The 15,156-nt window shown below is 34.0% G+C and overlaps 1 protein-coding gene across 2 annotated transcripts in view; it reads left to right on the forward strand.

The window, feature by feature from the left end:
- The window catches only part of LOC113068542 (RNA-binding protein 25-like), a 21,980-nt gene continuing 6,824 nt past the window's right edge, over positions 1-15,156 (forward strand). Inside the window, exons 1-9 of one of the 2 annotated variants that reach the window (XM_026241278.1) lie at positions 1-106; positions 1,029-1,152; positions 4,938-4,987; positions 6,101-6,268; positions 6,745-6,802; positions 7,365-7,531; positions 7,635-7,823; positions 8,848-8,931; positions 13,437-13,687. In XM_026241278.1, the coding sequence (XP_026097063.1) occupies positions 1,047-1,152; positions 4,938-4,987; positions 6,101-6,268; positions 6,745-6,802; positions 7,365-7,531; positions 7,635-7,823; positions 8,848-8,931; positions 13,437-13,687 (1,073 nt within the window). In that variant the 5' untranslated portion in view covers positions 1-106; positions 1,029-1,046. Of the gene's footprint in view, positions 107-180; positions 494-1,028; positions 1,153-4,937; positions 4,988-6,100; positions 6,269-6,744; positions 6,803-7,364; positions 7,532-7,634; positions 7,824-8,847; positions 8,932-13,436; positions 13,688-15,156 lie in introns of those variants that run through there. The other variant, XM_026241279.1, reaches the window with a different exon arrangement.

Here is a 15,156-nt window from a genome sequence, read left to right on the forward strand (position 1 = left end):
CACAATTCCATTTCACCGGAAACGGCAGATTCGATTGCTCGTTGCTTTTACCACGGATCCGGTGAACTTTCCGTGCGAGAAGCGAGTTGATATCGATTTGGATTGAGTGAGTACTATTTATTCAAGTATTAGTTGTTGTTTTTTAGTTCATATTCAAACAGTCTGGTACAGGACTTCGATGAAACGAGTTAATCTGTTGATAGAGGTCAGAAAAAAGGCTTTCATGACCGTTAGCTCGCGGCTAGCAGCAGCCTGGTCCGGCTCGAATGTTTCCCGCTGCTATTGTTTTTGACAAATCTTGTCAATTTATGAGTTTAAATTTAATACATTTTATATAAGCATCACAACTTCCGCACTTTAGCCCGTTAGCTATCATCCACCTGTTCATTTGGCTCGTTAACCTCGATGGCTAGTCACATTGGGAGACGTTACACCGGCGTGAAATCGGCCTTTAAGTAGTTTTAAGATCTTTCGTCCGATTTCAACACATTCGGTAAGTCTCAGATTGATTTCAGCTCTTCAAGTTCAGCTCCCTTTGATTTTCAGTCAAGTAACGTTAATTTCAGATGGATCTTTCACTGCATTGTTGCATATTTAGTGGATTATTTATTTCAATGTAAGTAACTTAACGTCTTTTAGAATTACCTGAGCTTTATTTCAAAACTTTAAACTGCTTTCATGTGGATTTTAGAAGTTTAAACCGTTTTAATGACGATTTTAGAAATTTAAACCGCCTCATGTGGATTTCATCCTGAATCAGTCATCCTGAGATCAGCTGATCGGTCTGTCAAGATTTTCTGATTTAGTGTTTTTTTTTTTTTTTTTTTTTTTACATCTATAAATTTAAAGTCAGATTTAACCACTTTAAACATGTGCTCAAGTAATAGTACCATAGGTACTTACTAATGCAGAACGAAGTTAAGATCTTGATTGAGTAAGTGGAGCAGTATGTGTATCATAGCAGCTTGCACATTATGGTAAATCCCTGTTATTGGAGTTGTTGTTAATGGGTTTCTCCTCTGTGTAAGGTGGCTGTCCTGCCCGAGATGTCTTTCCCTCCTCATCTCAACCGGCCACAAATAGGCATCCCAACGATGCCGCCAGGAATCCCTCCACCACAGTTTGCTGGGTTTCCACCGTCAATGCCTCCCGGTAACCAAGATGAGCTAGATGTATATATTAGGGGTGCGAACCTACGGGTATCTCACGATTCAATTCGATTAACGATGCATCACAATGTTGTCAGACATCCTGTACATCTATTAGTATTGGGAATCTTCAGGCACTTCACGATCTGATTACGATTAAGGGAGTCATGATCCGATTCCAAAAGGATTCTCGATCTACATTTTTTCCCCAATTAATTCTTCTGCTGTGCAAATAGGTATTTACAACTTTACATCTTAAACAAAACATTATCTAACATTATCCTCACATTCTCAGTTATCAATATTACTGCACATGGCTGCATTTTCATATAAACACTTTTTTTGTGCAAAATTAACTTATTATTATACAATGTATTATTATATATATTTTTTTAAATATTGCTTATTTAAAATAAGTGTTCAAATGTCCAAAAGTTTACAGGAAATAGTTGAGGATTTATCTTTTTTTCCTCAGCATTAGTGTTGTCAAAAGACCCGGTACTTCGGTACCAAGTCGGTACTAAAAAAATTAAACGTTAATTAAAGGTATTCATGACAAACCGTCAAAACAACCCTCTACATGGCGAGTAAATCACTCGCAAAAGACACACAACAACCAAAAAAGATCATTTACAAGAGCTGTGTCACAATGCATATTAAGAGCATCTCAATTCAGAAGACCGCACACACAGCCTGTCTCTGATGCTTCTTATACTCGCTCCTCTCTTCCTCACGTGGTGCGAATCCCGCGTCACGGACGAGCCATTCACACTTGCCGAACTCACGCATATATATATATATATATATATTATAGACGAGGCTTGACGCACGCGCCCATCCTGTGTCGACTTGCGCCTGGCTCCACGTTTAAAACGAATGTAAATTCTGTCTAACTGCTTGCTAATATCACTTGGATGAAATGAAACATTCAGCACAATTTCCACTTGTTCTTAAAATCCAAAATACAATGTAACATAATATTTTAATAACTGACTAAAGAAATTATTAATATAAAAAATAAATCTTTCCAGTGAAATTCAGCAATTAAGTTAATTCTTGAAAAGTAGGTATACCATTATAATCTTGTATGCTTGGAAAAAAAAAAAAAAAAATATATATATATATATATATATACACACACACACACATGTTTGTTTTTGTGTAAAGTGTGTTCATCCCATAGGTGTAATGGTTTTTATACTGTACAAACTGTTTATTCTATGGCCCTACACCTAACTCTAACCCTCACAGGAAACTTTGTAAATGTTTACTTTCTCAAAAAAAAAAACTCATTCTGTATGATTTATAAGCGTTTTGAAAAATGGGGACATGGGTTATGTCCTCATAAGTCACCCTCTCCTTGTAATACCTGTGTCATACCCATGTCATTATACAGAGTTCTGTCCTGATATGACACAAAAACAAGAGCACACACACACACTGGTATATATATATATATATATATATATATATATATACAGAACCACTCCCAAAACAAATTAGAAAATTGAAGGTTATGAGTAGTGTTGTGCGATATGGTTATTTTTCAAATAGTCATATCGTCAGCCCGTGAGATCGACGATACACAATATTATCGTGCCTAGGTGGAGCAAGAGAGAGAGCATTACTATTTGATGTTTTAAACCTCGCAGGTGCACGAGAGAGAGCCTATGGAATCATCAATAATCGAAAAAATATACTTTCAAACATACTGATAAACTAACGTTAAATATAAAAAAACTGAATTTAAAACAGCTAGTTCATATATAGTCGGAGACAACGGTCATATCGCGCGTCCTGTGACAAATCTGCGGCATCTGTACACGTTATCAGTCTAAATGTTCTGTAAAGTCCGTAAACGGTGAAAATCAATAGTAGATTTCATTTAAAGTCCAGCAGTTTAACACTAATATTGGGCATAAATGAACACGTTAAATATAAAGTATTTAAAACAGGTAAGTTCATATGTTTGGAGTAAGTTGAATTGAACTGATGCATCAGTCATACAGCTCTCCGGATCGCTCGCCTCATGACGAGACTGACGCACCGCCACAGAAACAAGAATGAGATGCTTTCTAACATAACGGTGGCATTAAACTCAGTTAGCGAGGGCTCGTTTAAAATATTGCACATATATAGGCTGTTCAGATTACTTGTTAAAGTGCAATGAAATTCCTTATATCTGGAGACAATGTACGTCTGTTTGTGGAGGGAGACTTTGTAACGGCCGAAACGATGCATCACATTATAGTTTGGAGTGCATGAAAATAATAACAAGTTCGCTCTGCCGCCTTGATAATATTGATAGCTGAATTATAATAAGCAGCCTAATAAAAATAATAGTTATTATTATAATCTAATACATTAATAGGAGAATGAGCCTAATATCGTCTTGATTATTGACAGAGAAATCTGCTTCTGTCTTATCTCTGACTATCGTGGATACACGATAAAATTGTCTATCGGCACAACCCTAGTTATGAGGATCGTATTGGTTTAAATGTAAACTATAATGGTGTCAATTTTATGGATTCTATTAGAACAATTAATTCATATTGGAATAATGCGAAAAACAAAAAGGGATTTTGTAATGCATTAATGGAAACTGTAAGAAATTCAGCTTTTTTCCTTTTTTCAGCAGGGTAATGATACTCCTACTGTGCTGCACACTATTGACAGTATTGAGCTGAAGCTTGACTTAAATCGCAAATCAAATCGCAATTGCTATGTCTGTCAAAAAAAATAGCTATTAGATATTTCCCCCATATTGCACAGCCCTACTTATGTCTTGAAAATCAAAAATGATTTTTTCACAAAAGTGACAGCCCTAAGTTTTAATCACTAAAGTTCTATCATTTAATAGTGCTTATACATTAATATAATGCTTGACTGACTAAGAAGTTTAGATTTAAGAAGCTGTGCCATTTTACAAAGATAAACTGATTGGAATCATATATATGTGTGTGTGTGTAAAATAGTTTATCAGTCGGGCGAGTAAACTTAAAATTTTACTAGCCAATGGCGATTATATTGCCAAGGTTGCAAGTGTCGGGTTGCAAAATAAGTTTTTTTACATAAAGGCATTGTGCTAGAAATATTACTATTATTAAGTAAAATGTATGTGATACTGCTACTACCGTTGAAAAAAAAATCAATTTTTTAAAAGAAATTAATCACACAATTTCTTCCATGTTTTAATTTTAATAGCAAATCCCCTTTCTTTACAAAAAAATATAATGTTTAAATACATTGATTTAAAACACAAATTACTTTTTCATAATTTATATTACTTGTAAAAAAAACATTAATCACAATTGTAAATAAGTATAAAGAATGGCATTGGTTTTATTTTTAGTGATAAAAAGTCTTTTTTTTAAATAACAATATTTTTGTTTTGCTTTGGTACCGGAAACCGTGGATTTTCACTGGTATCGGTACCGAATACTGAAATTTTGGTACAGTGACAACACTACTCAGCATTACTACAGCTTTATTGCCGTTGGATTATTCCTGATGAGATCATAGAAAGTGGCAGCTTTAACAGGCTGCATTCACGCACAGATCTATTTCGATATCAGATGTTTTGTCCTGTTCTGAAACCGACTGTGTGTACATCAATTTCATATAAAAGTATTCAAAAATTAGATCTGTTATGCATTGCTAGATGAACAGTTTATATGCTAAATGACTCGGGCCTAAATTATTTGCATTATAAAATGTGAATTGCATGAAAAATTTAAATTGGATTTAACATTTTCTGATGTTGCTGTTGATTTTTCTTCTTTCTAGGAACCCCAATGATTCCGGTCCACATGGGGATTATGACTCCGGGCCCTGCGGTAATGTGCTTTAATTCTAGAAAAATAGTCATTTCCAGTCTCAATCTGTGTATTTAATGAAGTATTTTACACTATAAAAAGTATTGCTTTATTCTAGGGCTGGATTAGAAATATTGATATCCAAATATTTAAAAAAACTTAAGTCGTCGATTCTTCTTAAGTCTCAAGAATTGATCATTTAGATTTTTTACTTTTATTTGTTTTCAGTTGATGCATGAATAAAACGTTCTTTTGATCAGAAAAAGTCTCAGGCAGCTTTCAAATTGTCACAAAATAATAATAAATCGTTCTGTGTGTGCTTTAATGCGGTGTGACAGAGCACTTTATCTCTTAGCACAAAATAAACATCAATGACCATCAGAAGGGTTTTAAACCATCAGAACAACTTACTAAAATCTATCCTGTCTCATGTAATGTCATATGACGTCACATTTATTTTAGCAAAGGCGTTCAATGTCCATAACTTTGTTAGTTATCTAGAAAAATAACTCCTTTTATTTAGCCTTTTGCTAAATATATGCACTACATAATTAGAAGAATATATCATTACAGTAAACAAACATTCCATCATTACAAAATAGATATAGAACATAATTTAAATGTAAAATGTCTATTCAGGAGTTTTTCTTTCAGTGTTTTATTGTATCTAATATAAACCGATATTGAAATTGGTGCTCTGTTAAATTTGAACCTGACGGGGATCTTTGTAGAGTTTAAAACATTTGTTGAGAGATTATTTTTGTGGAATCTGTGTTAATAGAATTGCCCTAATGTTTCTCAATTTCTATTTCTATTCATGTATTTGCTTAGATTCCATGGCTTTGTTTAAAGCCGTAGAATTAAGTAGTAATCATGTTAAAACATGCATGTTTTTCAATAAATGAACACGAGGAATAAAGATATTTAACCATTTATTTCTATGCAACCATGCACACTTATAAACATTTATCGTGTTTAATATTGTTTAATATTTACTTGCATATGTTTGTACAAAAATAGTTTAACATGCAAAAAATTATATGGCGATGAATTTGATTTTCATAGGGAAGCCTTATCTAATTTTTTAATTTTTTTGTCACTTGGCTGCATATTAACTGTGATGTGATGAATCAGGTTCTCATGCCCACGGCGATGCCTGTGATTAGTAAAGTCGCTGTTCCCAGGAAGGAAAGCACTGCTCAGGCAAAAGACAACCATGACGGCAGCGGCCCCACGACCACCGTGTTTGTGGGAAACATCTCAGAGAAAGCGTCTGACATGCTCATCAGACAGCTGTTGGCCGTGAGTATCTCAGAGCTCTCTCAATAATAATAATCATTCTTCATGCACTCAGCAATGTGGACATCTTTGCATTCACTTGATGATAGTTTGAGTTTCACTCTAAAGTGAAATAGCCTTTGCGAAGTAACATTTAATACCATATTTTTCGGACTATAAGTCGCCCAAAAATACGTCATGATGAGGAAAAAAACATTTATTTAGAACCAGAACCAAGAGAAAACATTACCGTCTCCAGCCACGAGAGGGCGCTCTGTTTACAGTGTAGACTACAGGAGAACTGAGCAGCATAGAGCGCCCTCTGGCGGCTGGAGACGGTAATGTTTTCTCTTGGTTCATGTCAAATTAATTTTGATAAGTAAGTCACACCTGACTATAAGTCGCAGGACCAGCCAGATTATGAAAAAAGTGCGACTTATACTCCGGAAAAATACGGTATTTAGTGTTATTGCTATTAATAAGAAGCACTTGTTTTTCAGAAATGTGGTTTGGTATTGAGCTGGAAACGAGTTCAAGGTGCTTCAGGGAAACTCCAAGGTAAACTTGAATTTTTTTTTACACCTGGACTCATTTCTTTTCAGCACAGTTTTTCACTCAAAACAGTATTGTGATGAGGTTTAGTCAATTAGAGTTGATTTAATTAAATGCTTCACCGTGTGAATGAAACAAATGCTTCATTTTTTATAAAAATAAAAAAACTGGGGGATGGTTTACATTTGAAAATGAAGACATAAATAATGTTGTAATTTTGTAAGCGTATTATTCTTATGTGTTATTAAATGAATGAACTTTATAATTCATAATCAAAATAAAATTGCCAATTATTTTAGTCATTGAATTCAAAAACAGTGAGAATGAGGCCAATGGAAATATTTTTTAAACTCTGGAATGGTTTCTGAAAAAAGCTTGAATTGGCTCTTTTGAAAGGTGAATCAAAGTATGAACACCCAAATGTCTCCAGCATTTCCCAAATCTTGCAGCCCCCAAAAAAACATCTACAGTAAAGCCTTTATTTAAAGTAATAAACCTTTCTGCGCAGATAGACTCCCACACACTGCCTGTAAAACTGCTGTTGATCTCTTTTGTTCTTTGCCTCCAGCGTTCGGTTTCTGTGAGTACAAAGAGCCTGAATCTACTCTACGATCTCTTCGGCTGCTTCACGAGCTGCAGATCGGAGAAAAGAAACTTCTGGTTAAAGTCGATGCCAAAACCAAAGCACAACTGGATGAGTGGAAAGCAAAGAAGAAGAGCACCAGTGAAAATGGAGTAAGTGTAACCGTTTGATGCTGAAATAAAAATGCACCGTTCACTTGTTTATATGTGTGGTATTTTTGACGACTGATTTCGTCTTTTGATCTGTTTTTGACAGAATGGCAAGGCAGAGGATGGAGCCGGTGAAGAGGAAGAGGAGGTTCTGGATGAAGAAACTAAGAAGCGGGACCAAATCGTTAAAGGTGCCATTGACGGCCTGATCCGGGAGTATTCAAGTGAGCTGAACGCTTCATCACAAGACGACGAGTCGAGTCGCCGCAAAAAGAGGAGAGAAAAGAAGGACGAGGTTGGCTTTCGTTCACCTTGGCCTTTTGTTCTTTAATGTTTTTGCCGGTTGTTTGATGTGTGTGTGTTTCAGACATATACAGTACAGACCAAACGTTTGGAAACATGAAAGAAGTTTCTTCTGCTCATCAAGCCTGCATTTATTTGATCAAAAATACAGAAATATTGTGAAATATTATTACAACTTAAAATAATAGTTTTCTATTTGAATATACTTTAAAAAAATAATTTATTCCTGTGATGCGCAGCTGAATTTTCAGCATCATTCCTCCAGCCTTCAGTGTCACATGTAACATCAGTCGATCACATGATCATTTAGAAATCATTCTAATATTCTGATTTATTATGAGTGTTGGAAACAGTTCTGCTGTCTAATATATTTGATCAATAAAAGGTTAAAAAGAACTGCATTTATTAAAAAAAATAATAATAATAATTCTAGTAATATATATTCTAATAATATATTTTCTTTACTATCACTTTTTATCAATTTAACACATCCTTGCTGAATAAGTATTGATTTTATTTTAAAAAAAGAAAAAAAAATGACTCACCCCAAATTACTGACCAGTAGTGTATATTGTTATTACAAAATATTTTTATTTTAAAAACATAGCTTCTTTTTTTTTTTTCTTTTTTTTTTTCTTTTTCGTCATCAAAGTATCCTAAAAAAGTATCACATGTTCTGAAAAAATATTAAGCAGCAGAACTGTTTCCAACTTTGATAATGAATCATCATATTAGAATGATTTCTGAAGGATCATGTGATAATGATCCTAAAAATTCAGCTTTGCATCACAGAAATAAATGATCATTTAAAGTATAATCAATTTAAAAACAATTATTTTAAATTGTAATAATATATCACAATATTACATTTTTTCTGTATTTTTGATCAAATAAATGCAGGCTTGATGAGCAGAAGAAACTTCTTTCAAAAACATTAAAAATAGTAATGTTTCCAAACTGCTGTACTGTATATGAGGATGCATTACAAATTTAAACCACACTCTCCATTTCTTTAGGATGACATCAATGCCATGGAGTTGGAAGATGACAAAAGAGATCTGATTTCCAGAGAGATCAACAAATTCCGTGATACACACAAGGTAAAACACTAGCTACTTTACACCATATATAACAGGTAGAGCACAACAGCCTCTTACATCTAGTTTAATTTGACAACACACCAGCAGGAATAGATGCTTTTTAACCTGTCAATTCAATTTAGCTCAGCAAAACTTGTATTACATTTAATCTTTAAATTCTATGATCTAGTGCAGCGATTTATTAGACGTGGCCTTCATTTGAAGAGTGGGAAATGTAGTCACACATACAATGCATGGACGTTCTGCGCACCTCCCTTAAAGCTAATCTATTCATTAAACCCCACCATTATGATAGAGATCATAATGAAATGTTTTCGTGTGTGTGTGTGTGTGTGCTCGCTTATTCTCGTTCTTTTGTTTCAGAATTACTGCAAAACTCAGAAATTAGAGGCTAATATTTAATTCATAAAGTCGCTGTCATAACACTAAGTATTAAACTTGTACACGTCACAGACACAAATGATTTCTCAAGTAATTAGAGCTTGAGGAGAGATTACATTTTGGTAAACAGTCCCATATCTGCTTGACTCGTCATGATCTCTTTTGAATCGGAAAAATAAAGTAAATAAATGATATTTTTTAAACACAATTCTAAAGATATTATCTTTACAAATATTTTTTCTAATATATATTTCAAAATATTCAGAATTAGTGGGTGAGAAACTAGTTCTTGGTCTACAACAGTGCTATTTTATTTATATGCCATGTATTTATCTTTTGGATCAAATATTAAACATTTGGAGTTTCCGTTTTAATTTTAGTTTAAGCTTTAGAAATATTATGTGCTTTTGTGATTTTTTTTTATTTTTATTTATTTTTTTATTTATTTAGCTTTAGTTTTTTGTCTACAATTTTTAAAATTTCAACAGTTTTTTTTTTTTTTTTTTTTTTTAATACTTAAAATTAAAAAAAAATCAGCTTTTTTAAGTTACTTGTTGGACCTTTTAACAATTGTATTTTTTATATATATATGCATGTATGTTTACGGTACTTCGGCCCAAGTCAGTACTAAAAAATGAAAATGTGACGGTACCAGGTTTCTTTAAGTACCGGTGGTACCGGGGTCCCGTTCAAACCCGGTTCTTGAAGCATACAGCGATATGATTTCAGCGAAGCAGAAGACGAGGACGGAATCTCAAAATCCAGTCATGAAAATGAAACTTACATTTTTTAATATGGACAGTCACAGAATTTGTCAAAGTTAGCATAAATTAATCAAATCAAATCTCCATATGGACCAGTATTTTTAAATGTTAAGCCGCAAAAGTTGGTTGAAATATGAGTCCTGCATGTTCTGTGTGTCTCTGTGTGAATTAAAGCTGCAGTAGGTAACTTTTGTAAAAATATATTTTTTTTACATATTTTTTAAACCTGTCATTATGTCCTGACAGTAGAATATGAGACAGATAATCTGTGTAAAAATCAAGCTCCTCTGGCTCCTCCCAGTGTCCTATTGCCATTTGCAGAAAATACATTGCTCCCGGTTAGAAACAACCAATCAGAGCTGCGGTCCGTAACTTTGTTTGTGTTCAAAATTTACAAAATGTATATAATAAGCGAGTACACCATGAATCCATTTTCCAAACCGTGTTTTTAGCTTGTCCTGAATCACTAGGGTGCACCTATAATAAGTGTTTATATTCGGACTATTTTAGATTGCTTCGGGGGCACCGCGGCGGAGTAACCCAGTACCTTTGTGATTCTTCATAGACATAAACAGAGAGAAGTAGTTCCGGCTACAATGTCTTCTGCAAGACGCAAGCAGTTCTGTTTATTAACCGCTAGAGCGTCAAAAGTTACCGACTGCAGCTTTGATGAATGGCAGAGACGTGCGGGTTTGTTTACTACATAGCAACCCTCTACATTGTGAGTACATCACTCGCTTGTGGCGACTAAATCTTCCTTCTGGTGACTAAATGATTTCTAATATTTGCCAATGGCTAATAAATTGACTAATATGCATTTAAACATGGTTATCAAGTTTACTTCTAATTACTAAAGTTCTAATTGTACATCAGTCTGGCGAGTAAGCTAAAATATTTAATGGCCAATGGTGATTCAATTGCAGAGGTGTTTGTAGAGGGTTGCATAGACTGAAGCGTGTGACATTTGCAGTAATTTCAGCATCTGCCATCTCAATGAGGACATAAATACATAAACAACATCATCAGAACTGTTCTGAGGCATTTTACCGTTTCGTTTGAGTAAAACCAGCGTCAGTTTAAAGGTAAAACTTGTTTACAGTTTTTTGTAGAATTGTATTACTTGTAAAAAAAAAAAAAAAAAAAACTAATCACAATTTTAAATAAGTATAAAGAATGGCATTGGTTTTATTTTTAGTGATAAAAAGTTTTTTTTTTTTTAATGTGTAATTTTTTTTTTATTAGCATATTGTGTTTTGCTTTGGTACGGAATTTGGTACTGAGAACCGTGGATTTTCACTGGTATCGGTACCGAATACTGAAATTTTGGTACTGTGACAACACTAAAATAAATATATAATATATATATATATATATATATATATATGTATATGTATATATGTATATGTTTATGTGTATACCAAAGTATTCAGGTGTAGTGGGTCAGAACAACATAATTTATCAACTATTATAGTACAAATTTTTTATAAGCTGAATTATATTTTGTATGTATTTGGGTTTTTAAATTTTAGTATTATTAGTTTTTAAAATAAGTAATTCCTTTTTATTTTTTCTTTGTTTTAGTCATTTTACTTATTTTATTTCAGTTAGTTTCCAAGCAGCATTTCTGATTGTATAAAGTGTTTTTTAGTTTACGTAGAACTGTGATTCATTTTGTTGATCTAAAGATTTGTGTAGCTCACCGAACTGTATCCCGTCTAATTACCCAGCAGAAATGTTATTTAAAAGCAGCGTCACTTGTAAATGGCATGCGTTTATATAATTATTTTCAGCTAAAGGTCTGTATATCCACAGTTTTAGTTCAGTCTCGTCTTCATGTCCTCTTCTACATGTTTATTTGCTGCTGCTGCTCAAAGTTGCGTAACAGTCACGGTTCAGCGCTTATGAAATAGTTTTTTCTAACAAACACAGTATCCAATGCTCCTGTCACAACGTTTTCAAAATGTCTGGAAGTTGTTTGTGAGATTTTTGCAAGCAAAGAGAATAGTTTGTGTATTATTTTTTTCCTTGTGAATCCTGCTTTTCCTCCCTGGCCTAACAATAAAGGTTTGTAGGGCCACAGAAGCGCTGTCAACACCTGTAAGTGCACAAACAGCTAGTTTGACAAGGACTGAAACCTCCTTCTGTTGATCATGTGATGAGATGGGAGTTACAGCAGCCTTTAAATGTTTCTGATCTTATTCAGTTTGCAATGTCTGATTAATATCTCAAAAGTGGTTTCCAGGCTTGATTTTATTAATTGCTCAACACTTTCTTGATTTACACGCTGGTCTGATCCAAAAGAGGTCACAATTAAATTAAGTTTTAAGAAATTGTAAAATAGTTGTGACATGCATGTATGGAAAACTTTTCCATCGTGGAATATATAAAAGAAAAGGTAATCACAGTTTGAATTTATTAACTTTTTCTTAATTCAAAGTTTAGATCTCAGTCCAGATTTGTTTCTCTCACATTTATACTAGATGTATAAGATTGTGGAAGTAAATGAAATCTTAATTGAGGGGGTTCACATTTATTTATTTTTTTTCTTAACACAATTCTGACTATCTATCTATCTATATATATATATATCTATATATATATATATCTATATATATATATATATATATATATATATATAGTGAGCATTTATTAAAATTTGAAGATTAAATATTTAATTCTGTAGACTTTTTTCTTGCAATTCAGAAAAGTTTATATCTCACATATTTTGCAGTTATATAAGATAAGATAAAAGTTTGCAAGTATATGAAAATAAATTGATGAAATAGTTTTTTCTTTTTATTCTCAATTGAATTTACATTAATTCAGAATTTTCTCACAATGATGAAATGTATATTAAATTGCAAGATAAAAACTTTGACCTACTTTCTCGCAATTCTACGATTTTACAGAATTCTTCTGAATTCTGAGTTGACATGCCACTTCAGGTTTTTTATTCACCACAAACAAACAAAAAAACAACAAATTTTTTTTAAAATTGGGACTTAATTCATAAGTTGCAGAATCCAGAAAACAAATGAAGATCATTTTAAAAGTGAAGTGTGTAACTTCCGTTTCACTGGCACCACCAACAGGAATTGCAAACGCTAAAGGAAAAATCTAAAATTACAGACATCACTTTTAAAATTGTGCCTTATATCAAGGTTTTTAATAAAATAGGTATTTAATCATGTGACTCTTTGTAGATGTTTTTGCTTCTATTGAAGCTAAAGATGCTCTGGATGAGTGCATATGTGAATGAACTGTAAACAACTTCCTCGTAGAGTGATGTTGTGTCATGGACTCTTGTCTTGTGCATGAGCAGTCGCTAATCTGAAACCTTCCCTCCCTGTTTTCCCACAGAAATTGGAAGAGGAAAAGGGCAAGCGAGAGAAGGAGAGGCAGGAGCTGGAGCGGGAACGGAAAGAGCGAGACAAGGAGCGTGAGAGGGAGCGTGAACGACGAGACCGCGAGCGGGAGAAGGACCGAGAGAGGGAGCGGGAGAGAGAGCGAGAGCGCGAGAGAGAGAGAGATCGAGACCGTGAGCGCACGAAAGAGCGCGAGAGGGAGAGAGAGAGAAGCCGCGATCGCAGCGAAGACCGCAGTCGATCCAGGTACACAAGACGCCACGTCTTTTATCTTGCCTCTGTATAATGCATATTAAAGTTCATAAGTGCGGCGCTATTTTGTTCGGCAGCGCCCCCTGCTGCAGTGTTCATTATGGTGCGTTCACACCAGACGCAAATCAAGCGTTAAGCGCGAATGATTTACATTTTAAAGGGTTAGTTCACCCTATAATCAAAATATGTCATTAATAACTCACCCTCATGTCGTTCCAAACCCGTGAGACCTCCGTTTATCTTCGGAAAACACTGTTTAAGATATTTTAGATTTAGTCCGAGTCCTCTCAGTTCCTCCATTGAAGCTGTGTGTACAGTATACTCTCCATGTCCAGAAAAGTAAGAAAAACATCATCAAAGTAGTCCATGTGACATCAGAGGGTCAGTAAGAAATTTCTGAAGCATCGAAAATACATTTTGGTCAAAAAATAGCGAAAACTATGACTTTATTCAGCATTGTCTTCTCTTCCGTGTCTGTTGTGAGAGAGAGTTGAAAACAAAGCAGTTTGTGATATCCGGTTCGCGGACGAATCATTCGATGTAACCAGATCTTTTTGAAACGGTTCACCAAATCGAACTGAATCGTTTTAAACGGTTCGCATTTCTCTAATACACATTAATCCACAAGTGACTTAAAGCTGTTAACTTTTTTTAATGTGGCTGACACTCCCTCTGAGTTCAAACAAACCAATATCCCGGAGTAATGCATGCACTCAAACAGTACACTGACTGAACTGCTGTGAAGAGAGAGATGAACACCGAGTCGAGCCAGATAATGATTCGTTCACGAGTCAAGAACTGGTTTCGGATCACTAGTAGTACTTTGGGACAGTTCAAATTAATAAACCGGTTGAAGAAAACGGTTCACCAGTTCTTTTGTGCGTTTGACATACTACGACTACGATTTCCCTTGATTCAAGCCTTCGGTTTACCTGGGCTCATAACACTAGCACAGAATCAGTTCAGAATCACCTAAAGAATCAGTTTTTCTTACTTTTCTGGACATGGACAGTAGACCGTACACACAGCTTCAATGGAGGGACTGAGAGCTCTCCGACTAAATCTAAAATATCTTAAACAGTGTTTTCCGAAGATGAACGGAGGTCTTACGGGTTTGGAACGACATGAGGGCGAGTTATTCGTTATTAATGACATAATTTTGATTATTGGGTGAACTAACCCTTTAAGTCAATTCAAAGAAGCGAATAGACATCCTGTGGAGCGATTCACACCAATGAGATAAAATTAAAAAATAAAAATAGCTGAACTGTATTTGATCCCTTTTAACAAGGTACTTATAATAAATACATGCATTTATATGATAATTTTATCCTTTTATATTTTAATATTTTAATTCTAAACATTTATGTATTTTTATGTTTATGAATATTTATCAATATAAATACAGAATTTTTTTTAAAGTTATGATACCTTTTAAAATTTGTTTATTTAAAAATAAATTT

The sequence above is a fragment of the Carassius auratus genome, linkage group LG45M, assembly GCF_003368295.1.
Source record: "Carassius auratus strain Wakin linkage group LG45M, ASM336829v1, whole genome shotgun sequence".
NCBI lineage: Eukaryota > Metazoa > Chordata > Actinopteri > Cypriniformes > Cyprinidae > Carassius > Carassius auratus.